Here is a 26,567-nt window from a genome sequence, read left to right as displayed (position 1 = left end):
CTCCAACTCCCATTACCACATGCAGCTCCGCCCCCTGCTCATTACCATACGCTGCTCCGCCATCCTACATTACACATGCGCCTCCGCCCCTCCCTCACATTACACACACTGCTCTGCTACATCCACACTCTAAATCTCTCCTGACCCCACACAAACTAAACCTCATCCAGCACCATGACAACCAGAACAGCAAAGTCCTGCATATACTGAGGAGCTGATCATGTGACCCCTTACTCCTCCCCTCCAAGTGACATCAGAGGTCCTGTAAGCACAGAGACAAATCCTGTTGTGTACATTGCACACTTGGGGGAGAGCTCTATATCTTGGGGAGAAAGCTGTATACCTTTGAGAATAGGGGAACTCTATACCCTTGGGGGGAGAGGACCTGTATACCCTTGGGGAGAGAGGAGCTGTATGCCCTTGAAGGGAGAGCTGTATACCCTTTAGGGGAAGGACAGCTGTATACCTTTGGGAGGGAGGACAGCTGTTTATGTTTGGGGGAGCTATATATCAGGGAGCTGAGCTGTATACCCTTGGGGGGAGAGCTGTATAATTTTGGGGAAAGAGCTGTATACCCTTGGGAAGGAGAACTGTATACCCTTGGGGAGGAGAACTGTATACCCTTGGGGAGGAGAACTGTATACCCTTGGGGAGGAGAACTGTACACTCTTGGTTAGGAGAGCTGTACACTCTTGGGGAGGAGAGCTGTACACTCTTGGGGAGGAGAGCTGCATTCATATCAGCAGAAACACAGGTATTGTACTGGACTCTACTTACGGAATTTTTTACTTTATTCTATAGTCTTTGATACCCTGAGCTACCACTGTATTAGAGTCTGGTTTCATTCCTTCTATTGACGGCTTATCTACAGAATATTTAACCCATGCTGTGTATTGATGTTATCTATGGAATCACCTCAATCTATGACAAATTACACCACCACTACAATTTAAATAGGCATTATTCTTTCCAGCTGCCCTTTGTTGATTGGATCATTAAACAATACTATGCCATCTCTATAAGTGAGATAGACACTATTTATTCAATTGAAATTTGTCCCTTGGGGAGATGTACCTATGTTGTTTTAAGCACCCTAGGTGGTATTTATTTGTTACAGCATTGTGATCATGATTGTTCCTGGCTGAAATATTTTTTTTTACCATTGGGATTTATTATTTGACACTATGCACTTTATATACATTTTGATATACACTCAATTTGTTGTATTGTATATTTTTGCATTGTTCATATATTAAGATATTTATTCATTTACAATATTTTTTTAATAAATGTTATGGACATGATTATGAACTATTATGAGTATTAAGAGTTATATGAAGATATCAAAAAAACTAGTACTTTAAGATGGCGTTTGAAACATGTACCACACCTATATCTGCATTCAAACATCATAAGACTCATTCTGGGGCTTTCTTGTTTTAAGTGAATCATGCTGACTTAGCTTAATATAAATGAGGAAACACGTATACAGTATATATATATATATATATATATATATATATATCGCAGAATAAGCTCTTTTACATTTTACCCAATGGGAGACGTGTTGCGTATTCTTGGCTTCTAGCCAAGTGATTTCTTTAACTGTATCTTAACTTCCACAATAAAGTCAGTCATATCTTCTACCTCAATCAGTGTACCATTTTTTACTGGTCCAGTGTGGATGAATAGCATGCTAATGAAAAATGACTCATGATTTAGATGCAGACGGGGTTAAGGTAGATGCACAATTTGGATTGCATCACTGTAAATTTATGGCCCCCTGAACATAATGAACTAACCCTTTGGTGTATATATAGACTCGCCACTTGGTTTGATTTTTACATATGGTCACACCCCTTTTTTCTGTAACCAATTTCTGTCACATGTTTTATAATAAAAGTTGTTATTATGGGTGGCACGGTGGCTCAGTGGTTAGCACTGCAGCCTTGCAGCGCTGAGGTCCTGGGTTCAAATCCCACCAAGGACAACATCTGCAAGGAGTTTGTGTGTTCTCCCTGTGTTTGGGTGGGTTTCCTCCAGGTACTCCGGTTTCCTCCCACACTCGAAAGACATACAGATAGGGACTCTAGATTGTGAGCCCCAATGGGGACAGTGTTGTGTATGTATGTAAAGTGCTGTGGAATTAATAGCTTGATATAAATGAATAATTATTATTATTATATTATTTTTTTGACCTGTTATGTGTTTTTTTTTCTCTTTTTCTTTGGTTTTGTTTTGAGAGTTAGCCTGGATATTTATCAGGTGGCCTAGCAACCAATTATAGGTATGCTTCTATTTTGTTACATGTCTGGGAGCTCTGATTGGTTGCTATAGGTAACGAACGACATTGTTAGTATAGGACAGCTTATGTGTGAGTTAATATGATTTCAGTGGTGATGCTTAGCCAACGCTGTTGTAGAGGCAGATGTAAGTCACATGACCTTACTTGTATACTAATTGTCTGGGGTTTTATGAGGCAATATATTGGCTGTTTGGAGAGTTAAGGTCCAGTCACACATAACGAGATCGTAAACGAGATCGCTACTACGTCACACTTTCTGGATCGTTTATGAGTCGTTGTTGAAATCGCATGTTGGGTGTCACACATAACGAGTTTATGAACGAGCATGCGTCCCGTATAACGATCTTTCAAATCGTTGGGACCCTGTCACACAGCAACTATGTTGACGATTCCAATCCCATTAGGAAACGGGGACGCAACAACACGCCTTCGTGCATCTCATCTAGGTCGTCAACGAAATCGTTAGTAGGGTGTCAAACATACAGATTCATGCAGCCCAGCAGGACTCCAACGAGCCAAAAATGGCCCAAGCTGTTCGGCATCGATCAGCGATTTCGCAGCAGGGGGTGAATCGTTGGTACGTGTCAAACGTGACGAGATCGCAATTGAAGTCGTTCTTGCGTCACAGAAACTGTGACGTAGTAACGATCTCGTTTACGATCTTGTTATGTGTGAAGTGGCCTTTAGCCTGGATATTTATCAGGTGGCTCATAGCAAGCAATCACAGCTCTGCTTTTATTTTGTTACAGGTCAAGGAGCTCTGATTGATTGCTATAGGCAAGGAAGGACTTTCTTAGTGTAAGACAGCTTATGTGTTAGTTAATATGATTTTAGTGGTAAGAAGGGGAGTGGGAGAGAGACAGTGAGAGGAAGAGTGGGAGAGAGAGAGTGAGAGGAAGAGTTGGGAGAGAGAGATATAGTTACTATTCTGGGCAACACCGGCTTCTACAGGTAGTCACTTATAAATCTGTATCCTTGTACCCCAGGGTCACTTTCCATGGCACACAGTAGAGTTGAGATATATGTCTGCAAGATTAGAATTGCCTTAATGCTATTGTTTTCGTTTTTTTGCAGGCATTAAAGTCTACTGGTTTACGCACTTCTGATCCAAGGCTTAAAGAATGCATGGACATGTTGAGACTTACCCTACAAACTTCATCAGATGGAGTAATGCTGGACAAAGAACTCTTCAAAAAGTAAATACCTGAATTCTACTTAACAATCTTGTTATGGCTTTGTTCACAAATCACATTTTTGCCTAATTTTTCCCATGAAAAACACAGCATTTTACTGTCTTTACAAGGTGAATGAGATTTCTGAAATCAGTCAGTCAGCCACTGTTGCTCAGCTTCAGCTTTCACTCTTCTGTTAAACAGAACTGTTCTTTCCAATGGAACTGTCAGCATTGCAGCTAATTTATCAGTCACTGATTGTCTATAGTGGTTACATGACATGAATTTTTCATGTGACTGCTGGAATAACAGCCCTGACATCACAGGAACACCACCTCTCCAAGAGAGGAGTGTAAGGTTTTTTTTCTTTATTATGTGAGGTATTTAAGGGATTTTTCAGTAACGGACAATGTCTTTAATGAGTACACAAACTCCACTATAGGCTGCATACGTAAAACATGAGTTACTTACTGTACAATGTTGATCAAAATTGTATAATCCCTCCCATTAGCGACAAGGGCATTGCAAAAATTCTCAGAAGTATTTAAAATCTAATATATAAAGCTGAGTGTATGTATGTGTATATGTGTGTGTATGTCCGCTAATGGAATCCGCCCCGTCACATTTACAGACACCTCACTTGACTCAGGGAATGCCATAGAATATGTTTTGAGGGGAAAATGTAACCCTGTGCTTTACAGTTATTTGCCAAAAAACCTGCTTACATTAAAGTCAATGGAGGTGAGAGCTAAATTCATTATAGGAGCTCTGATTGGTTGCTATAGGCAACGAAGGATATTCTTAGTTTAAGACAGCTTATGTGTGAGGTAATATGATATTGGTAGAGACAGACAAAGACAGACAGAGAAACACAGAGACACCACTACAGGGTCATTATTAGCTCTGATTGGTTGCTATAGGCAAGAAAGAATATTCTTAGTATAAAAAGCTGATGTATGAGGTAATATGATATCGGTGGAGAGATGGTAGAGAGACAGACAAACAGACAAAGAAAGATGAAGAGAGACAGTCAGACAGACAAGGAAACACAGAGAGACAGAGACTGACAGAGATGGACAGAGAGTTGGAGAAAAACAGACAGTGAAAGTGGGAGAAAGACAGACAGGGAAATAGGGAAAGTGGGTAAAGTGGGATAAAGACAGACAGGGAAAGAGGGAGAGTGGGAGAAAGACAGACAGGGAAAGAGAGAGTGGGAGAAAGACCGACAGGGAAAGAGGAAGGGTGGGTGGAGTGGGAGAAAGACAGACAGGGAAAGAGGGAGAATGGGAGAAAGACAAATGGTGAAAGAGAGGGAGAAAGACAGATGGGGAAAGAGGTGAATGGGGAGAAAGACAGATGGGGAAAGAGGTGGAGGGGGAGAAAGACAGGGAAAGAGGGAGCGTGGGGGAAAGACAAAGAGGGACAGGTGGAGAAAGACAAACAGGGAAAAGCGAGAGTGGGAGAAAGACAGGAAACGTGGGAGAGTGAGAGAGTAGGAGAGTGGGAAAAAGACAGACAGGGAAATTGGGAGAGTGAAAGAGTGGGAGAAAGACAGGCAGGGAAATGTGGAGAGTGAGAGAGTGGAAGAAAGACAGAAAGTGAAAGAGGGAGAGTGGGACAAAGACAGACAGGGAGAGTGGGAGAGGAGGAGAAGGACAGACTGGGAAAGAGGGAGAGTGGGTAGAGTGGGAGAAAGACAGACAGGGAAAGAGGGAGAATGGGAAAAGACAGACCGGGAAAGAGGGAGAGTGAGTAGTGTGGGTGAAACACAAGCAGGGAAATGTGGAGAGTGAGAGAGTGGGAGAAAGACAGACGGGGAAAGAGGGAGAGTGGATAGAGTGGGAGAAAGACAGACTAGGAGAGTGGAAGAAAGAGAGACTGGTAGAGTGGGGGAAACACAGACAGGGAAAGACGGCGTGTGGGAGAAAGACATGCAGGGAAAGAGGGAGAGTGGGAGAAAGACCAACAGGAATAGGGAGAGTAAGAGAGTGGTAGAAAGACTGACAAGGAAAGAGGGAAAGTGAGAGAATGGGAGAATGACAGACCAGGAAAGAGAGAGAGTGGGTAGAGTGGGAGAAACACAAGCAGGGAAATGTGGAGAGTGAGAGAGTGGGAGAAAGACAGACAGGGAAAGAGGGAGAGTGGGAGAAAGACAGACAGGGAAAGAGGGAGAGTGGGAGAAAGACCAACAGGAATAGGGAGAGTAAGAGAGTGGTAGAAAGACTGACAAGGAAAGAGGGAAAGTGAGAGAATGGGAGAATGACAGACCAGGAAAGAGAGAGAGTGGGTAGAGTGGGAGAAACACAAGCAGGGAAATGTGGAGAGTGAGAGAGTGGGAGAAAGACAGACAGGGAAAGAGGGAGAGTGGGAGAAAGACAGACAGGGAAAGAGGGAGAGTGGGAGAAAGACAGACAGGGAAAGTGGGAGAGGGAGAGACTGGTAGAAAGACAGACAGGGAAAGAGGAAGAGATAGAGAGTGGACACTGAAGGAGCAGGACACTGTAAGATGAGCTCCTAATTAAACCAGAGTTTATACCTTATAATGAGCAGATTGGAGGACATAATACGGAAATCTACAGATATGAAGGAATAGTAAAGACCCCGCACAAAAATTTTAAGGATTTTTAGCAATGACAAGAAAAATCACAGGAAAAAAATAATACAAAGCTGCAAAAGGAGGACAAGATTGCCTAGTGGAAACCCAGAAAACAGACCACCATCAAACCCTACCAGCACAGCGCATCCACAAGGTAAGGGCTCCATGCTAACACAGTGCTAAAATAAGAATTGATCGTATATTATGCATTAGAAAATATAAAAGAAAGACCTTTAAAATGAAACAACACGAGGATTGCACTGTTGTCAATACAGGAGACCTGGAGAAGGCAACTGGAGCCAGCAGGGGGCCTGACACATTAGTGATAACCTTCCCTGAGAATGCCAGATCCAAGGAAGCCAGATAAGCCATAAAAATGAATACTATCAAGAAAAACCCAGAGACACTACTAATAGACTTTAAAACTGGGTTTACACACTGCAACATCGCAAACGACATCGCTGTAACGTCACCGGTTTTTTGACATTACAGCGACCTCCCCAGCGACATTGCAGTGTGTGAAACCTATCAGCGACCTGGCCCCTGCTGTGAAGTTGTGATCGCTACAAATCGTTCAGGACCATTCCTAGGTCCTTTGTTTCCCGCTGTGCAGCATGCATCGCTAGCAAGTTTCAGTGTGTAAAGGGGACTTTACAGCGACTCCGCGGCTCTGTCTGTGTAGCGTCCTGATTAGCGGTCACCGGTGAAGGATTCACCGGTGACCGCTAATCCCCCGAGTGACTGAAGTGTCCCCCCCTCTCTCATACTCATCGATCCCCGATCACCGGCGCTGCACGGCGTTCACTCTGCTCCAGCGGCTTTTCCTTTTTTGAAAAAGCCGGCCGCTCATTAAACAATCTCGTATTCCCTGCTTTTCCCCGCCCACCGGCAAATATGATTGGTTGCAGTGAGACACGCCCACACGCTGAGTGACAGCTGTGTCACTGCACCCAATCACAGCAGCCGGTGGGCGTGTCTATACTGTGCAGTAAAATAAATAAATAAATAATTAAAAAATCCGGCGTGAGGTCCCCCCCAATTTTAATACCAGCCAGATAAAGCCATACGGCTGCAGGCTGGTATTCTCAGGATGGGGAGCTCCACGTTATGGGGAGCCCCCCAGCCTAACAATATCAGTCAGCAGCCGCCCAGAATTGCCGCATACATTAGATGCGACAGTTCTGGGACTGTACCCGGCTCTTCCCGATTTGCCCTGGTGCGTTGGCAAATCGGGGTAATAAGGAGTTATTGGCAGCCCATAGCTGCCAATAAGTCCTAGATTAATCATGTCAGGCGTCTATGAGACACCCTCCATGATTAATCTGTAAATTACAGTTAAAAAACACACACCCGAAAAATCCTTTATTAGAAATAAAAAACACAAACATACCCTCATTACCAATTTATTACCCACAACAAAGCCCTCCTTGTCCGGCGTACTCCACGGTCCTCCAGCGTCGCATCCAGCTCTGCTGCATGCAGGTGACAGGAGCAGCAGAATACACAGCCGCTCCTATCACCTGCACGCAGCTAATGAAGAGAGCCGTGTGATCGGCTGAGCTGTCACTGAGGTTACCTGGATCCAGTGGTGGCCGCGGGTAACCTCAGTGACAGCTCAGCTGATCGCGCTACTCACCGCCGCTCCGGTCAGCTCCACGCAGCAAATGAGGTGAGTAGCGCGATCAGCTGAGCTGTCACTGAGGTTACCCGCGGCCACCGCTGCATCCACCGCTGGATCCAGGTAACCTCAGTGACAGCTCAGCCGATCACACGGCTGTCTTCATTAGCTGCATGCAGGTGACAGGAGCGGCTGTGTATTCTGCTGCTCCTGTCACCTGCATGCAGCAGAGCTGGATGCGACGCTGGAGGACCGTGGAGTACGCCGGACAAGGAGGGCTTTGTTGTGGGTAATAAATTGGTAATGAGGGAATTTGTTAGTGTTTTTTATTTCTAATAAAAGGATTTTTCGGGTGTGTGTGTTTTTTAACTGTAATTTACAGATTAATCATGGAGGGTGTCTCATAGACGCCTGACATGATTAATCTAGGACTTATTGGCAGCTATGGGCTGCCAATAACTCCTTATTACCCTGATTTGCCAACGCACCAGGGCAAATCGGGAAGAGCCGGGTACAGCCCCAGAACTGTCGCATCTAATGTATGCGGCAATTCTGGGCGGCTGCTGACTGATATTGTTAGGCTGGGGGGCTCCCCATAACGTGGGGCTCCCCATCCTGAGAATACCAGCCTGCAGCCGTATGGCTTTATCTGGCTGGTATTAAAATAGGGGGGGACCGCACGCCGGATTTTTTAATTATTTATTTATTTATTTTACTGCACAGTATAGACACGCCCACCGGCTGCTGTGATTGGGTGCAGTGACACAGCTGTCACTCAGCGTGTGGGCGTGTCTCACTGCAACCAATCACATTTGCCGGTGGGCGGGGAAAGCAGGGAATACGAGATTGTTTAATGAGCGGCCGGCTTTTTCAAAAAAGGAAAAGCCGCCGGAGCAGTGTGAACGCCGTGCAGCGCCGGTGATCGGGGATCGGTGAGTATGAGAGAGGGGGGGAAATCACCAGCAAATGAGGTGATCAGCTGCTGTCACTGAGGTTACCCGCGGCCACCGCTGGATCCAGGTAACCTCAGTGACAGCTCAGCCGATCACACGGCTCTCTTCATTAGCTGCGTGCAGGTGACAGGAGCGGCTGTGTCTTCTGCTGCTCCTGTCACCTGCATGCAGCAGAGCTGGATGCGACGTTGGAGGACCGTGGATTACGCCGGACAAGGAGGGCTTTGTTGTGGGTAATAAATTGGTAATGAGGGAATGTGTTTGTGTTTTTTATTTCTAATAAAGGATTTTTCGGGTGTGTGTTTTTTAACTGTAATTTACAGATTAATCATGGAAGGTATCTCGGGGTGATGCCTGACATGATTAATCTTGGACTTATTGGCAGCTATGGGCTGCCAATAACTCCTTATTACCCCGATTTGCCAACGCACCAGGGCAAATCGGGAAGAGCCGGGTACAGTCCCAGATCTGTCACATCTAATGAATGCGGCAATTCTGGGAGTCTGCTGGCTGATATTGTTAGGCTGGGGGGCTCCCCATAACGTGGGGCTCCCCATCCTGAGAATACCAGCCTGCAGCCGTATGGCTTTAACTGGCTGGTATTAAAATAGGGGGGGACCGCACGCCGGATTTTTTAATTATTTATTTATTTACACGGCACACAGAGCCGCGCGGCATTAAATGAAGTCGGGTGAAGTTCACCTGCTGTCCCCAACGACCAGCTAGTCGCTCTGCAGGTCCGGATCGCTGTTAGGTCGTTGGCCAGGTCTGCCTGTTTGACAGCTCACCAGAGACTTTGTAGCGATCCCGGCTAGGTTGAGATCGCAGGTTGGATCGCTAGAAAGTCTCAGTGTGTAAACCCAGCATAATGAACAGGGGGAAAAAACAAATCTGTTATTCTACTCAGGGCACCATAAAGCCTGGGACCAGACTCTCAGCAAACATTACAAGAATATCAAAACATAAGGCATTAGCAGGGGCAAACAAATTAGAGTACAGGATGAGGAGGACCCTGAGACCTATAATTTCTCCATAAACATTTATAGCACTGGAACTATCATGGTCCAAGGAACGGAACCAAAAATGGAGGGATTTCATCAACAATTCCAGCACAATATAAACCAAGTGAAAACCCTGACACAGAGAGGAAGCATAATCACAAGTGACAAAACCACAGCAGGCAGAATCTCCAGCCACCCCCGAGCCCCATCTACATCATGACCATCACAACCCCCCAGGGATATGCTCATAGACTGCTTGTACCAATTAGAAAACAGTTTATTCAATTCTTTTTTTTTTTATTTCAATAAGTTTTTATTAAGATTTTACATAATACAGGTTTTACACCGCAAATAATACAGGTTATACACCGCAAGAGTTTATTCAATTCAAAGAAGAATTTTAAAGAAGCCAAGGTGAGAAAAATGCAAATGACCAACTGAGGGGGGAAATATCAAGGGTGAAAACAGACCTGTAGGAATTGCAAAGGTCACTTCAAGGGCTGCAGGAAGAAAATGCATACCTCAAAGAAGAAATAACCCAGCTAAAATCCTCAACCCTACAACAAAAAATAGAGAGGGCACCTCAAAGTATAAACACTGCAGCAACTACCCTGGTGCCAGATATATCACAGACCTGCCACAACCTCAGCCAGACGGACTCTACAGACAACCCCAGAAATAAAAATACAGCCCCACCAGCACAGAAAATCAGGGTATCCAACACCCCTGGACCCAACAATACAAAGGAAACCCCTACCATCAACCCTAGCAACGAAAATACAGCGCCATCATCACAACAAACAGGGGCAACCAACACTCAAAGACCCAACACACAGAAAACCAATGGCCCAAATAAAACACTGGATCCTGATATAGTCCTTATAATAGACTCAAATGGGAAATACCTGGACACTAAGAGACTGTTTCCAAGGGCTCGGGTTATGAAAATTCGCTGCTCAACGATGCCACAAGCAGAGGAGCTGATCAGTAACCCATACTTCACCAAGCCCACACACCTCATACTACACACAGGGTCAAACAATATCCACCAAGAGACAGTCACTCAGGAACTATCAAAACTCACAATAGCAGCCCAGCAAAAATTCCCCAGATCCAAAATAATCCTGTCTGCCCTGCTTCCAAGGAAAGATATACACCAACAAATAACCCAGCAAATCAACTCTGAGCTAGCTGCCAGGCCAGTATTATCTCAACACCAAACATACAGTTGGCAAGACACCCCGAAATAACACTTCATCACCTCTATGACTACAAACACCTCAATAAACAAGAAGTCAGCCATCTAGCAAAAGAGCTCAAGGATATAGTTCTAAACAGATCTCCAAGACCACAAGCAAGACGCCTTCCAAACAGATGGCAGCCCACAGAGATCCCCGGAGAGAGTCCACAGAGAGGGCAGAAGTACACAAAACCACATGCCCCAGAATGTCAATACAAAGCAACAGAGGGCAGCAACATGGCAGAAATAAGGACGTTGCTCAACACATTGTGCAGCAAACTCTTGGGACACTACTAAAATATGCCACCCAAACCCACCACTAAATCCGGTTATGTCCTATGAAAATCTATCCTTCCTCATTATAAGGTATATCGACTAAATATGACATCCTTAGTTATCAGCAGCTGGGACATTCAAGGACTGAATGCCTCAGCTTTTGAGTCCAAGACAAATGGCCCAGACTTCAAACAAAGGCTAAAGAACATTGACATCCAGATCCTCCTGGAGACATGGGCCCGGGCAGAGGAGGAATCTCTCGCACCCATGGGATACAGGGAATTTTCTGTCTTCGCCCAGAAAAACAAGAACACCGAACAAGGCCATTGCTCAGGGGGCATACTAATATGGTACAAGGAGGAGATGCAAGAACATATCAAGGCAATAAAAAGAAGAGAAAACCATATCTGGATAAGGATAAGCAGCTCCAGCCTCACTTCTCAGCAGGACATCTACCTCTGTGCAGCCTACATCCCTCCATCAGAATCCCCATACTTTAAGTTGGACATCTACAAGGAGCTTCAGAGTCAGGCTGCCCAATTCCAGTCCAAAGGTAAGGTGCTCATCTGTGGAGACCTGAATGCCAGGACAGGTACAGAGAAGGACTATCTGTCACCTGACAGAAACGCATACGTTCTGGGAGATGAGCCCTTTTACAGAGACTCAGTACAGACAACAAGAAACAGCTATGACAGAGTGGTGAATAAAAGCGGCAGAATCCTGCTGAACCTGTGCCGGAGCTTGGGGCTGTTTATACTGAACGGGCGCATCAGGGGTGACTCATTAGGGAGATTTACACTAAACTCCCACATGGGCAGCAGTGTGGTGGATTATGCCATAACAGACATAGACCCAGCAAACCTAAATGCCTTCATAGTCACCCCTGACACCCACATGTCAGACCACAACCAGACACTGCTGTACATAAGATCCATGGACAAGTCACCCACACAAAAGCCCCACTTGAGCTGTCTCCACAACTTGACACCATCCTTCAAGTGGCCCATATAGTTAGCCATTGAATACACCAACATGACCAAAAGAGCAGAGATTAAAGAGCTGCTTGTAAACTTTCACACAAAATCCTATACATCAAACCAGCAAGGGGTCAACCTGGCAGTAAACGACTTTAATAACATCCTATATACCATGGCAGAGCTAGCAGGCCTCAGAAGGACCAACTCCAACAGACCTACAAATAAACAAGGCCAAAAATGGTTCAACAAAAAATGCAAGGCACTGTGCAATTCCCTAAGGGTAGCCTCAAATAAAAAACACAGAGATCCCAACAACAAGGAGCTAAGAATGGCCCATGACACCCTACAGAGGCAATACAAGCGAACCCTCAAGGAGAAAAAAAACAGAAGCACATCTCCCACACATTGCAGCAGCTCGTAGACTCCCTCCAGGACAACTCATTCTGGGACAAATGGAGTCATATCGGCACAAATCCCAAGCAAAGCACCCTCCACATTCAAAATGGCAACATCTGGCACAGCTACTTCAAGGGCCTCTACAAGAATATCCCAGAATAAGACCTAACCCCAGAACAGGAGCATCTAACAACTAAACCTAGGAGCATGGAGGAGACAATCAAGGACTTTCAAAATGCTCTGGACATACCAATCAGTGTGCTGGAAAAAAAAGACAATCAAACTGCTACAATGTAAGAAGTCCGGGGCAGTGACTGCATCCTGCCTGAGATGATCAAATACAGTTCCCCAGACATTCATGCAGCACTGCCAAAACTATTCACCCATGCCCTGAGTGCCGGCTACTACCATCAAAGTTGAAATCAAATTCTCATAACACCCATCTACAAGAATGGAGACCGACATGATCCAGCAAACTACAGAGGAATCTGTGTCAACAGCATACTTGGAAAACTTTTTAACAGCATCATTAATAAAAGGATTATCGCCTTCCTCACCCAGGGTGACATCCTCAGCAGAAGCCAAGCCGGGTTCATGCAAACCACCGCACCACCGATCACATCTACACCCTGCACAGCCTCATCAAGACCCACGTCCACAGCAAAAAACAGGGGAAAATATTTGCATGCTTCCTGGACTTCAAAAAGGCATTTGACTCAGTGTGGCACCCTGGCCTGTTCCTGAAACTTCTGGAGAGTGAAATAGGTGGCAGAACCTACGACGGGATCAAGAGCTCATACACTGAGAACCGGTGAAGGTGAACGGGAAGAAGACGGCCTTCTTCCGACAGGGCCATGGGGTCACACAGGGCTGCAGCCTGAGCCCAACTCTATTCATTATCTATATAAATGGACTAGCAGCAGCTATAGAGTCCTCCCCCCACTCCAGGCCTCAGTCTGCATGACCGAGAGGTGAAGTTTCTGCTGTATGCAGATGACCTCCTGCCACTCTCCCCAACAAAAAGAGGCCTCCAAGATAGCCTGGCAGTACTGGAAATATTCAGCACCACATGGGCGCTTCCTATCAATCAAAAGAAGACCAAAGTTATGGTGTTTCAGAAGAGAAGAGCAGCAACTATACCTATCTCGGTTTGGAGCTAAGCAATAATGGGAGTATCAAGCAAGCAGCAGAAGCCCTGAAAGGAAAAGCGTGCAGAAACTTCTACGCCATCAGAAGACAATTGTACCACCTCAAACCACCTGTGAGAGTTTGGCTCAAGATATTTGACAGCGTCATCACCCCTATACTGCTGTATGGCAGTGAGGTATGGGGCACAGTGACCTACCCAGACCACACAAAGTGGGATTTCAGCCCAACCGAAGCCTTCCACAAGGAGTTTTGTAAATATCTCCTCCAAGTCCATCACAGCACCTCAAACATAGCCTGTCGGGCAGAGCTGAGACAATTCCCCTTATGGCTCAGTGTACACAAGAATGCGCTATCACACCAGGCGCACATACAGAGCAGCAACCCCAGCTCCTACCATCATAAAGCCTTATTAGAAACAAGAGGAGTCAGGAGTGTTTCAGAAAAAGAGGATTAAACCAGCTTTATTAATCACAGAAATTAAAATCAGTATCAGACAAAGTGCAAGATTATGACATACAGTAAAAGCTGCAAACATATTGTGACAAGTAAGGGGAGGTGGAAAAAGCCTAAACCAGTGCTGGTAATACACCAAGTCAGTGCTCCCAGGGTAACCTCCAAACTATTGGATCAGCCAAATGGCAAACGGTAAATCCCAGTAAGAGGGAGGGAGAAAAACCGGGGAGGTCTATATTTACCAGTCAGGTGTAGCACTGGAACAGGCAGGCGGTGGACAGGGAAACCCCCAGGACATCCGACGTACGTTTCGCTATCTTATGTTTGCTTACTCATGGATGATGCGGTAATATGACGACAGGGCCCTTTTATGGGCATATGCGCGGTCACATGACCGGCGTTCACGACCAATGTGTTCTTTAGGTGCGGCGCATGCGTGGCTGCATCACCCATCACATACACCCACCGCCGACGTCAAGATCCACGTGGGCGTCCGGTCACCCCAGCAACCAGGACGCACACGCAGGCCCATGAGACGCCGCGGCGGAGGCAGGAGGAGGCGACCAAGCCAGGCATGCGCACATCCGACACAAAGTGGTCGGACATATACAAAAGGTAAATGAATAAATGTTATATATAATGATAAAAGAAACGTAACGGTTACAAAATAGTATAAGGTCCAAAATACTATGAGTACATCTTCACATGGGAAAAATTCTTTATAATGCATCCATATGGATAATCCATTCCGATTAGAATCTATGGGTCGAGAACAGGAAAAAAGATGGCAAATTTCCAAATCCACAGGAATAAAGGGCACTGCCGGGTGAAAAGATGAATAAATAAATATACAAAAAAATATACAGAATAAAAACAAATATAAAAACAGGGGGAAATTTCCAGAATATAAACACATATGTAAACATGAATGTGCACAGAGATTACATGTGCACATCCATGTGTGCCCGCCAGTATAAAGAAGATGGCATAGAGGTTTTATAAAAAGGAGGAAAAGCTCAAACTTTCATTCAGGCCTTTCGGGCTCAGGGTATCAAGCATAACTATCCATCTAGCTTCCCTTTGGGCCAACACTTTCTTTGTGTTGCCCCCTCTGATGCCTCCGTGTACCAGATCAATACCGCGTACCCTCAGAGACCCAGCGTCACAGTTGTGGTATTGACGAAAATGTCTCGGTAAAGTCTTCAAGGAAGTAACATCCACCGCCACCCTCGCCGCAGCAATGTCTCTCACATGTTCCCTAACCCTCACCCGAAGTTCACGTGAGGTAAGTCCGACGTATATTTTGGAGCACCCACATGTGGCATAATACACCACATGGGAGCTCCCACATGAAATGTAGTGATTGATATTAAATTCACGTGTTCCGTCTCTAGATGTAAATGTGGAACAGCAAGAGACATTGCTGCAAGCGAGACAGTGGCCGCATGGATATGACCCCTTGATCGGACGGTTATGTCCAAATAGTCTTTTCGGTTTAAGTGCATAATGGCTATGGACGAGTAGGTCTCTGAGGTTTCTGGCACATCTGGGGGTCATCAGAGGTCGTTCGGGAAGACTAGATGACAGGCCAGGTACTGTCTGCAGGATGGGCCAATATTTGGTCAAGATGCCCCGCATGGTATCCCATTCCGAATTAAAGGTGGAAATAAATCGGATGGGCTGATTACCCTGTTTGTTAGAACTAGTATTAGAATTCCGCAGGAGCTGACTGCGGGGGGTGTACTTAGCCCGGTTATAGCCCCGCTTCACTGATCTATGGCTATAACCTCTTTGAAGGAACCTATTCCGTAGGTCACTGGCCTGTCCCTCAAATTTCTCCTCCGTGGAGCAGATCCGCCTTGCCCTAAGGTATTGACCAACCGGGATGGCCTGTATTGTAGATAAATTATGTGCTGACGTAGCGTGAAGTAGAGAATTCACAGCTGTTTCTTTCCTATGGATGTCAGTCTGAAGCAGACCAGTATGGTCTACCTCAAAACTGACATCCAAGAAGTTTCACCTTCTTTTCCTGTAGAGGATGAAACCTTTAAGAATAAGTGGGAGGAGTTGGCCACCCAGTGCTCCATTGGCTTCATTGGATTACTTGTGGGCCTTAATGACTCTAATTTGAAGAGTCTAGAGAACGAATTGGAAGGATTGCAGGAGGTGATCAATAATGGGCTGACAGGCGAGCCTTTGAAGAAATTTGAAGACGATGTAGAGAAGGATCTTTTGAAATGGGAACGGGATACCCGTACTCTCAAATACAAAAAGGTTCGCAGAGACTTAGGCGGGCTTTGCACACTACGACATCGCAGGTGCGATGTCGGTGGGGTCAAATCGAAAGTGACGCACATCCGGCGTCACTTGCGATGTCGTAGTGTGTAAATCCTAGATGATACGATGAACGAGCGCAAAATCGTCGTCATCGTATCATCGCTGCAGCCTCCGACATTTCCATAATGCCGGGGGAGCGACAGGTACGATGTAGTTCCTCGCTCCTGCGGCAGCACACATCGCTGTGTGTGAAGCCGCAGGAGCGAGGAACTTCACCTTACCTGCCTCCCGGCTGCAATGAGAAGGACGGAGGTGGGCGGGATGTTTACATCCTGCTCATCTCCGCCCCTCCACTTCAATTGGCCGCCTGCCGTGTGACGTCACTGTGACGCCGCACGACCCGCCTCCTCCCGGCCAGAGGGACGTCGCACGGCAGGTATGTGCGTGTAAAGCTGCCGTAGCGATAATAATCGCTACGGCAGCTTTCACTATATATCGAACGTGCGACGGGGGCGGGACTATCGCTGCAGCATCGGTAACACATTGTTACCGATGTTGCAACGTGCAAAGCCCGCCTTAAATGATTTAGCCACCAACCAGGTATACAAATGGAGAGGTTCTTTTCAGAGGCCGAAAGGAGGATTTAGGTCTAACTCGAGATCTAGATCCAGGTCCACATCTGTTAAATCATATACCTCAGATGAAAGTAACCACGATGATGTTGAACACCTGGCAACCAGTGGGGGTTATGATCTGAGGACTCTACCCAGGAGAGCCAAGGGATTCCAAAATACGAACCCCAAGGCGAGTACAACCAATACAAGATCGGGTCAGAAAAAGCACGAACTACAGGTGATTAACCTCTCGGATCATTCCCTCACTGATATCCAGGTTGAGGTATTATCGCGGGGCCTCACTTTTGCACCAACTAACGGCTTCAATTTCTTTTTAGCTATGAAAGACCTGAACCTCTTCTCGCGCAGACTATTACTTAGTAAGTTGCACAACAAAAGGACAACTATACCTGGTTTGGAGACGGCAGCAGAGAGGGAGGCTGTGGCCATTTTGGAGGACCTCTTGAAAGAACAAGAAACCGCTAAGCAAGGTATCTTTCCAAGTACCATCATACCAAGATCAACTAAGTTTCCCCCCTTGTCTATCTGCCCCGCCATCGATATGTTTACTCGCCTGGTTGTGGATGATTTTAAAAAAGTCTCCACCCGGCGTAAGAATGATAACCTAACGAAACAACAGCGTGCTGCTTTACAGCAATTACAATCATTCGATGACGTGGTGATTAAGACGGCTGACAAGGGGGGAAATGTGGTGATCTGGCCTAATGCAAAATATGAAAAAGAGGCATTTAAACAACTGAGGAATAAAGACACCTATTCCAGACTTGACCACAGCCCCCTTACTCTGTTCTCTGCACAATTACAAAAGATCCTCTCTAAAGCCTTTGATGAGGGTGTTATTACTAAAAAGGTATTCGAGGGTCTCAATGTACTGTCCCCCGGATTCCAACATTTTACCTTTTACCGAAGATTCACAAAGACCCCGTTGACCCATCGGGGCGTCCGATCGTGTCCGGCATTGATGGCTTATGCGAACCAGCTTGTAAATTTATTGACTATTATCTCAAGCCTATAGTGGAGACGCTGCCATCTTTTGTCCGGGACACGACGGACGTCCTCAACAGGGTGAACGGGGTCTTTGTTGAGTCTGACATGATCATAGTGACGGCCGACGTGGAGTCCCTCTATACCTGCATCAGCCATGATGCAGGTATGGAGGCGGTCCACTTCTACCTGAGGAATGACAACCGGGATGACCACCTGTGTGAGTTGATCTTGGAGCTCCTCCATTATGTCCTGACCCACAATTTTTTTACGTTTAAAGATCAATTTTATCTTCAGAGGCGGGGCACAGCCATGGGCGCGGCCTGTGCGCCTTCGTACGCAAATCTGTTCCTGGGGTACTGGGAGAGGGACATTTTTGCGTGCGGGGGCGTGCGGGCCTCAGACCATGTGCAAATGTGGCTCCGCTATATTGATGATTTGTTTATTATTTGGCAGGGCACAATGGAGGACCTCAGATCATTTATGGACTCACTCAACACCAACACCAAAAACATCAAGCTGACATATAAGATCAGTACGTGTAAAATCGACTTCTTGGATGTCAGTTTTGAGGTAGACCATACTGGCCTGCTTCAGACTGACATCCCTAGGAAAGAAACAGCTGTGAATTCTCTACTTCACGCTACGTCAGCACATAATCTATCTACAATACAGGCCATCCCGGTTGGTCAATACCTTAGGGCGAGGCGGATCTGCTCCACGGAGGGGAGATTTGAGGGACAGGCCAGTGACCTACGGAATAGGTTCCTTCAAAGAGGTTATAGCCATAGATCAGTGAAGCGGGGCTATAACCGGGCTAAGTACACCCCCCGCAGTCAGCTCCTGCGGAATTCTAATACTAGTTCTAACAAACAGGGTAATCAGCCCATCCGATTTATTTCCACCTTTAATTCGGAATGGGATACCATGCGGGGCATCTTGACCAAATATTGGCCCATCCTGCAAACAGAACCTGGCCTGTCATCTAGTCTTCCCGAACGACCTCTGATGACCCCCAGACGTGCCAGAAACCTCAGAGACCTACTCGTCCATAGCCATTATGCACTTAAACCGAAAGGGCTATTTGGACATAACCGTCCGATCAAGGGGTCATATCCATGCGGCCACTGTCTCGCTTGCAGCAATGTCTCTCGCTGTTCCACATTTACATCTAGTGACGGAACACGTGAATTTAATATCAATCACTACATTTCATGTGGGAGCTCCCATGTGGTGTATTATGCCACATGTGGGTGCTCCAAAATATACGTCGGACTTACCTCACGTGAACTTCGGGTGAGGGTTAGGGAACATGTGAGAGACATTGCTGCGGCGAGGGTGGCGGTGGATGTTACTTCCTTGAAGACTTTACCGAGACATTTTCGTCAATACCACAACTGTGACGCTGGGTCTCTGAGGGTACGCGGTATTGATCTGGTACACGGAGGCATCAGAGGGGGCAACACAAAGAAAGTGTTGGCCCAAAGGGAAGCTAGATGGATAGTTATGCTTGATACCCTGAGCCCGAAAGGCCTGAATGAAAGTTTGAGCTTTTCCTCCTTTTTATAAAACCTCTATGCCATCTTCTTTATACTGGCGGGCACACATGGATGTGCACATGTAATCTCTGTGCACATTCATGTTTACATATGTGTTTATATTCTGAAAATTTCCCCCTGTTTTTACATTTGTTTTTATTCTGTATTTTTTTTGTATATTTATTTATTCATCTTTTCACCCGGCAGTGCCCTTTATTCCTGTGGATTTGGAAATTTGCCATCTTTTTTCCTGTTCTCGACCCATAGATTCTCATCGGAATGGATTATCCATATGGATGCATTATAACGAATTTTTCCCATGTGAAGATGTACTCATAGTATTTTGGACCTTATACTATTTTGTAACCGTTACGTTTGTTTTATCATTATATATAACATTTATTCATTTACCTTTTGTATATGTCCGACCACTCTGTGTCGGATGTGCGCATGCCTGGCTTGGTCGCCTCCTCCTGCCCCCGCCGCGGCGTCTCATGGGCCTGCGTGTGCGTCCTGGTTGCTGGGGTGACCGGACGCCCACGTGGATCTTGACGTCGGCGGTGGGTGTATGTGATGGGTGATGCAGCCACGCATGCGCCGCACCTAAAGAACACATTGGTCGTGAACGCCAGTCATGTGACCGCGCATATGCCCATGAAAGGGCCCTGTCGTCATATTACCGCATCATCCATGAGTAAGCAAGCATAAGATAGCGAAACGTACGTCGGATGTCCTGGGGGTTTCCCTGTCCACCGCCTGCCTGTTCCAGTGCTACACCTGACTGGTAAATATAGACCTCCCCGGTTTTTCTCCCTCCCTCTTACTGGGATTTACCGTTTGCCATTTGGCTGATCCAATAGTTTGGAGGTTACCCTGGGAGCACTGACTTGGTGTATTACCAGCACTGGTTTAGGCTTTTTCCACCTCCCCTTACTTGTCACAATATGTTTGCAGCTTTTACTGTATGTCATAATCTTGCACTTTGTCTGATACTGATTTTAATATCTGTGATTAATAAAGCTGGTTTTATCCTCTTTTTCTGAAACACTCCTGTCTCCTCTTGTTTCTAATATAATTATGGAGAAAGCAGTGAGCCTCTGCTCTGATTTCACTGCAGGGCCACTGTCACATTGCATAATGTGCCATAAGTTTTTTGTTGAACATCATAAAGCCTTGCTGAGGCAGAGTTCAGAGCAAGCCAGGAACCCCAGCAGCCAGTACAGCCAAAGTCAGCAACACACCCTGACAAAAACCCAAATAAATGAGATCTCAGAGAGCTGCAAGATGCAATACATAGTGGATTAGAAGTGTGAATTAGAGAATTCTCAGAAACTCACCATCTACCGGTCACTACGGAGGGACTATACTCTGGCCCCATATCTGGAGAGGGTATGCCACCCCAAAGACAGGCAAACCTTGAGTCTATACAGACTGAGTGCCCACAGCCTAGAGGTTGAAACAGGGCAGCACCGACAGACATACAAACCACGGGAGCACAGACTGTGCCAGCACTGCCAGCAGGGGGCTCTGGAGAACGAGGCGCATTTCCTGCTGTACTGTAACAAATACTCAGTAGTGAGAGCCTCCCACTTCCAGAAACTTACTCATTCCCCGGACTTTCCATCCATGGACGAGGAGATGAAACTCCACATCCTACAGGGGGAAGAGGAATCAATGGTGGAGATCGATGCTCAATATGTCACCACTTGTCATAAACTGAGAGGAACATAAGGCCACTAAAAGGACTTTCAGAGCCCAAATTGTGCCATCAACTCCCCATAACCCTGATCCCCTCCCACCATACTTACTGTATTTCTCTTGCTTTGGCAACACTAATTGTATTTTGGTCCTGCCAATAAAGTATATTTGAATTTGAGTGAGAAAGTGGGAGAAAGACAGACAGGGAAAAAGGAAGAGTGAGAGAGTGGTAGAAAGACAGACAGGAAAAGAGGTAAAGTGATAGAGTGGGAGAAAGATAGACAGGGAGAAAGGGAGAAAAACAGATGGGGAAAGAGGAAGAGTTAGTAGAGTGGGAGAAACACAGGCAGGGAAACATGGAGAATGGGAAAAAGACAGGGAAAGAGGGAAAGTGAGAGAGAGTGGGTGGAGTGGGAGAAAGACAGGGAAAAAGGGAGAGTGAGAGAGTGGGAGAAAGACAGGGAAAGAGGGAGAGTGGGAGAAAGACAGACAGGGAAAGAGGGAGAGTGGATAGAGTGGTAGAGTGGGGAAAAGACAGACAGGGAAAGAAGGAGAGTGAGAGAGGGGGTAGACTGGGAGAAAGACAGACAGGGAGAGTGGGTTGAGTGGGAGAAAAACAGACAGGGAAAGACGGAGAGTGAGAGAAAGACAGACAGGGAAAGTGGGAGAGGGAGAGAGAGGGTAAAGACAGACAGGGAAAGAGAGAGAGAGTGGGTAGAGTGGGAGAAACACAGGCAGGGAAAGAGGGAGAGTGGGAGAAAGACTGACCTGGAAAGAGGGAGAGTGGATAGAGTGAGAGAGTGGGAGAAAGACATACAGGGAATGAAGGAGAATGGGAGAGTGGTAGAAAGGCTGACAAGGAAAGAGGAGAAAATGAGAGAATGGGAGAAAGACAGACAGGGAAAAAGGGAAAGTGAGAGAGTGGGAGAAAGATAGACCAGCAAAGAGGGATAGTGGGTAGAGTGGGAGAAACACAGACAGGGAAAGAGGGAGAGTGAGAGAATGACAGACAGGGAAAGAGGAAGACTGAGAAAGTGGGAGAAAGACACAGGAAAAGAGGGAGAGTGGGAGAAAGAGACAGGAAAAGAGGGATAGTTAGAGAAAGACAGACAGGGAAAGGCAGAGTAAGAGAGTGGGAGAAAGACAGGGAAAGTGGGAGGGGGAGACAGTGGGAGAAAAACAGACAGAGAAAGAGGAAGAGTGAGAAAGTTGAAATGAAAGAGGGAAAGTGAGAGAGTGGGAGAAAGACAGACTAGTAAAGGGGGAGAGTGGGAAAAAGATAGACAGGGAAAGAGAGAGTGGGAGAAAGACAGGGAAAGTGGGAGGGGGAGAGAGAGGGAGAAAGACAGGGAAAGAGGAAGAGTGAGAAAGTGGGAGAAAGACAGACAGGGAAAGAGGGAAAGTGGGAGTAAGACAGACAGGGAAAGAGGGAAAGTGAGAGAATGGGAGAAAGACAGAGCAGGAAAGAGGGAGAGTGGGAGAAACACAGGCAGGGAAATGTGGAGAGTTAGAGAGTGGGAGAAAACAGACAGAGAATGAAGGAGAGTGGGAGAGCGGTAGAAAGACTGACAAGAAAAGAGGGGAAGTGAGAAAGTGGGAGAAAGACAGAGCAGGAAAGAGGGAGAGTGGGTAGAGTTGGAGAAACACAGGCAGGTTAATGTAGAGAGTGGGATAAAGACAGATGGGGAAGGAGGGAGAGTGAGAGAAAGACAGACGAGGAAAGAGAGTGGGTAGAGTGGAAAGATACACAGACAGGGAAATGTGGAGAGTGGGAGAAAGACAGACAGGGAAAGAGAGAGAGTGGGAGGAAGATTGACAGGAAGACCGACAGGGAAAGGGAGAGTGACAGTGTGGGAGAAAGACAGACATGGAAAGTGGGAAAGGGAGAGAGTGGGAGAAAGACAGACAGGGAAAGAGGAAGAGTGAGAACATGGGAGAAAGACAGACAGGGAAACAGGGAGAGTAGAGAGTGGGAGAAAGACAGACCGGGAAAGAGGGAAAGTGGGACAAAGACAGGAAAAGGAGGAGAGTGGTAGAAAGACAGAGAGGGAAAGTGAGAGAGTGGGAGAAAGATAGACAGGGAAACATGGAGAGTGGGAGGAAGACTGCCAGGGAAAGAGAGAGAGTAAGAGAAAGACAGGGAAAGAGGAGGAGTGGGAGAAACAGAGATAAGGAAAGAGGGAGATTGAGAGAGTGTGTAGAGTGGGAGAAAGACAGACAGGTAAAGAGAGCGAGTGGGAGAAAGACAGACATGTAAAGAGAGCGAGTGGGAGAAAGACAGACAGGAAAAGAGGGAGAGTGAAAAAGTGGGAGAGTGGGTAGAGTGGGAGAAAGGCAGACAGGTAAAGAGAGAGATTGGGAGAAAAATACAGAGAAAGAAGTAGAATGGGAAGACTGAATATGCAATAGGCAAGCAGCTTGGTGTGATAAAATCAACTGTGGGAGCAATAATACGAAAATGGAAGACATACAAGACCACTGAATCTCCCTCGATCTGGGGATACACGCAAGATCTCACCCCGTGGGTTCAAAATGATCAGAAGAACGGTGTGCAAAAATCCCAGAACCACACGGGTGGACCTACATAGAGCTGGGACTACCGTAACAAAGGCTACCATCAGTAACACACGTTTTCTGGATTGGATTTGTGTTCTCATTTTGTCTCTTATAGTTGTGATCTACCTATGATGTCAATTACAGGAAAGTCGGAGTGTGAAAGAGTGGAAGAAAGAGAGATTAGGAGAGTAGGTAGAGTGGGAGAAAGACAAAGGGAAAGAGGGAGAGTGGGAGAAAGACAGACAGAATGTGAAGAAGGGAGAGTGGGAGATAGACAGCCAGGGAAAGAGGGAGAGTGGGTAGAGTGGGAATAAGAGAGGGAAAGAGGAAGAGTGGGTAGAGTGGTTGAAACAGACAAGGGAAAAAGTAGAGTGAGAGAGAGTGGGTAGAGTGGGAATAAGAAAGACAGTAAAAGAGGGAAAGTGAGAGATTGGGAGAAAGGCAGACAGGGAAAGAGGGAGAGGGAGAGAAAGATAGACAGGGAAAGTGGGAGAAAGACAGACAGAAAGGAGGAGAGTGAGAGAGTGGGAGAAAGACAGGGAAAGAGGGTGAGAAAGAGTGGGAGAAAGAAAGGAAAAAATAGGGAGAGGGAGAGTGAAAAAGACAGACAGGGAAAGTGGGAGAGTGAGAGAAAGAAAGACAGGGAAAAACAGAGATTGAGAAAGTGGTAGAAAGACAGACTGGGAAAGAGGGAGAGTGAGAGTGGGAGAAAGACAGAAAGGGAAAGAGAGTGGGGAAAAAGGAAGAGTGGGAGGATTCAGGGAAAGAGGGAGAATGGGAGAGTGAGTAGAGTGGGAGAAAGACATGTTAAGGGGTACATAATTTACAGTGATGCAATTCAAGTTATACATCTATACCTTAAATCTGTCTGCATCCAAACCATGAGTCATTTTGTCAGCACGCATGCTATCTTATTCATCCAGAGACCAGTGATTTGTACACAGATCTAGGTTGAATATATGACTGGTTTAATTATTGAAGTTCACATACATTTATAGAAATCAGTTGTCTAGGAGCCAAGAATACATAGCACGTCTCCTATTGGGTAAACAGTAAAAGAGCTTATTCTGCCATCTATATATGTATGAGTTTCATCATTTCGACCACTCCTGTCGGCTTCATGTAGGAGAGCTGGATGAGTCGTAGGACCTCGTGTGGATTACGCTGGACCTGGAGGGGTATTGAAGGATTTTAATAAAGTGGTGAAAGAGGGTGGTATTTTTTGTCTTTTATTCCAAATAAAGGATTTTTTCTGGTGTATGTGTTTATTTACTTTCACTTACAGGTTAATGATTGGGGGTGTCTAATAGACGCCTGCCATGATTAACCCAGGACTTAGTGGCAGCTATGGCCTGCCATTAACTCCTTATTTCCCTGATTGCCACCGCACCAGGGCAATTCAGGATGAAAGGAGAAAAAAGTGTTTCAGGATCAGCTAACCTCTGGACTTGCTATGGCCAATATCAGAGATCAGTGTACGGACAGTCAACAGGCCGGTTACAGAGAGTTGCAAGGCAGAAAAGGATTTACTTCCTGCACCTTAAGATGTATCATTCCAATTCCAGGATATTCAAAGACTTGATAAAATCATTATTAATTTTATTGGTGTATAAAAATACAAAACAAAAATCATAGCGTCTTACGCGTTTCAAGCCAAAACAGGGCTTTTACTCATAGCATAACACAAATGAAAAAACGAAAACACTTTATACACACTACCGGAAAAGTGACATCACCCCACCTCTAATGAATTAATCCATGCATCTAGGTAAATCACCAGGGCGTGAACACGTTATAAACATTAGATATTCATGAATTCCAAAAACTCCAATGGTAGATGAATATATGAAAAGTACAAGCATCAAAAATGGTGGTGCAGGAATTAATAATGGCTCCTTTTTTATATACTTACACAAGCTACATCTTGGCATGCTGCGTTTTTAACAACCCTGCTGTTGTAAAATTTGTCCCTAAAAGAGCTAGTAATTTAGGCAACTTACTGTCACCTAGCATATACACAAATGAAGGGAATTGTAAGAAGATCTGGTTACAACAGCAGGGTTGTTACAAATGCGGCTTGCCAAGATGTAGCTTGTGTAAGTATATAAAAAAAGGAGCCATTATTAATTCCTGCACCACTGGAAAACGCTACACTTTAACTGATTTTGTTAATTGTAACACAACATACGTTGTATACTTAGTTACATGTGGCTTGTGTCACAGTATGTTGGTTCCACAATACGCAAGCTTAAAGTCCGCATATCAGAACATATAGCTGATTGCAATCCGGGTGCAGGCACAGTAAAAAATCATATGTCTGGGTTATCACGACATTTCCTGGAGAAACACGGTGGTTGCACAGAGGGATTGACTGTGTCAGCCCTGGAAAAAGTCTTGTGCTCACGTAGGGGTGGAGATTGGATCTCTCGCCTGAGGGCTAGGGAGGCATTTTGGATCTCATGCCTCCAGACTAGTAGCCCTTCTGGTTTGAATTACAAGACGGACCTGCTATATTACTACTAGAAGGTGGCCCGATTCTACGCATCGGGTATTCTAGAATTTACGTATTGTGTAGTTCATGTATGATTTTTGTTATTTATATATATATATATATATATATATATGTTGTGTGTAGTTACCAAGTGTTTGTGTAGGGCGCTGTACATGTTCTGGGTGTTGTCTGGGTGTGGCGGGGGGTGAGAGCGGTGTTGTATGTGTGTTGCGAGTGTTGCGTTGTTTGTGG

At 45.8% G+C, this 26,567-nt stretch overlaps 1 protein-coding gene across 3 annotated transcripts in view; it reads left to right on the top strand.

The window, feature by feature from the left end:
• LOC142245214 (glutaminase kidney isoform, mitochondrial-like) overlaps positions 1-26,567 on the top strand; it is a 1,837,395-nt gene that overhangs the window by 392,634 nt on the left and 1,418,194 nt on the right. For all 3 annotated transcript variants that reach the window (XM_075317734.1, XM_075317731.1, XM_075317733.1), the window contains exon 3: positions 3,380-3,501. In XM_075317734.1, the coding sequence (XP_075173849.1) occupies positions 3,380-3,501 (122 nt within the window). The remainder of the gene's footprint in view (positions 1-3,379; positions 3,502-26,567) is intronic.

This window comes from Anomaloglossus baeobatrachus, chromosome 7 (assembly GCF_048569485.1).
Source record: "Anomaloglossus baeobatrachus isolate aAnoBae1 chromosome 7, aAnoBae1.hap1, whole genome shotgun sequence".
NCBI lineage: Eukaryota > Metazoa > Chordata > Amphibia > Anura > Aromobatidae > Anomaloglossus > Anomaloglossus baeobatrachus.
The sequence above is the reverse complement of the archived record's forward strand: the minus strand, read 5'-3'. Positions and strand labels throughout refer to the sequence as shown.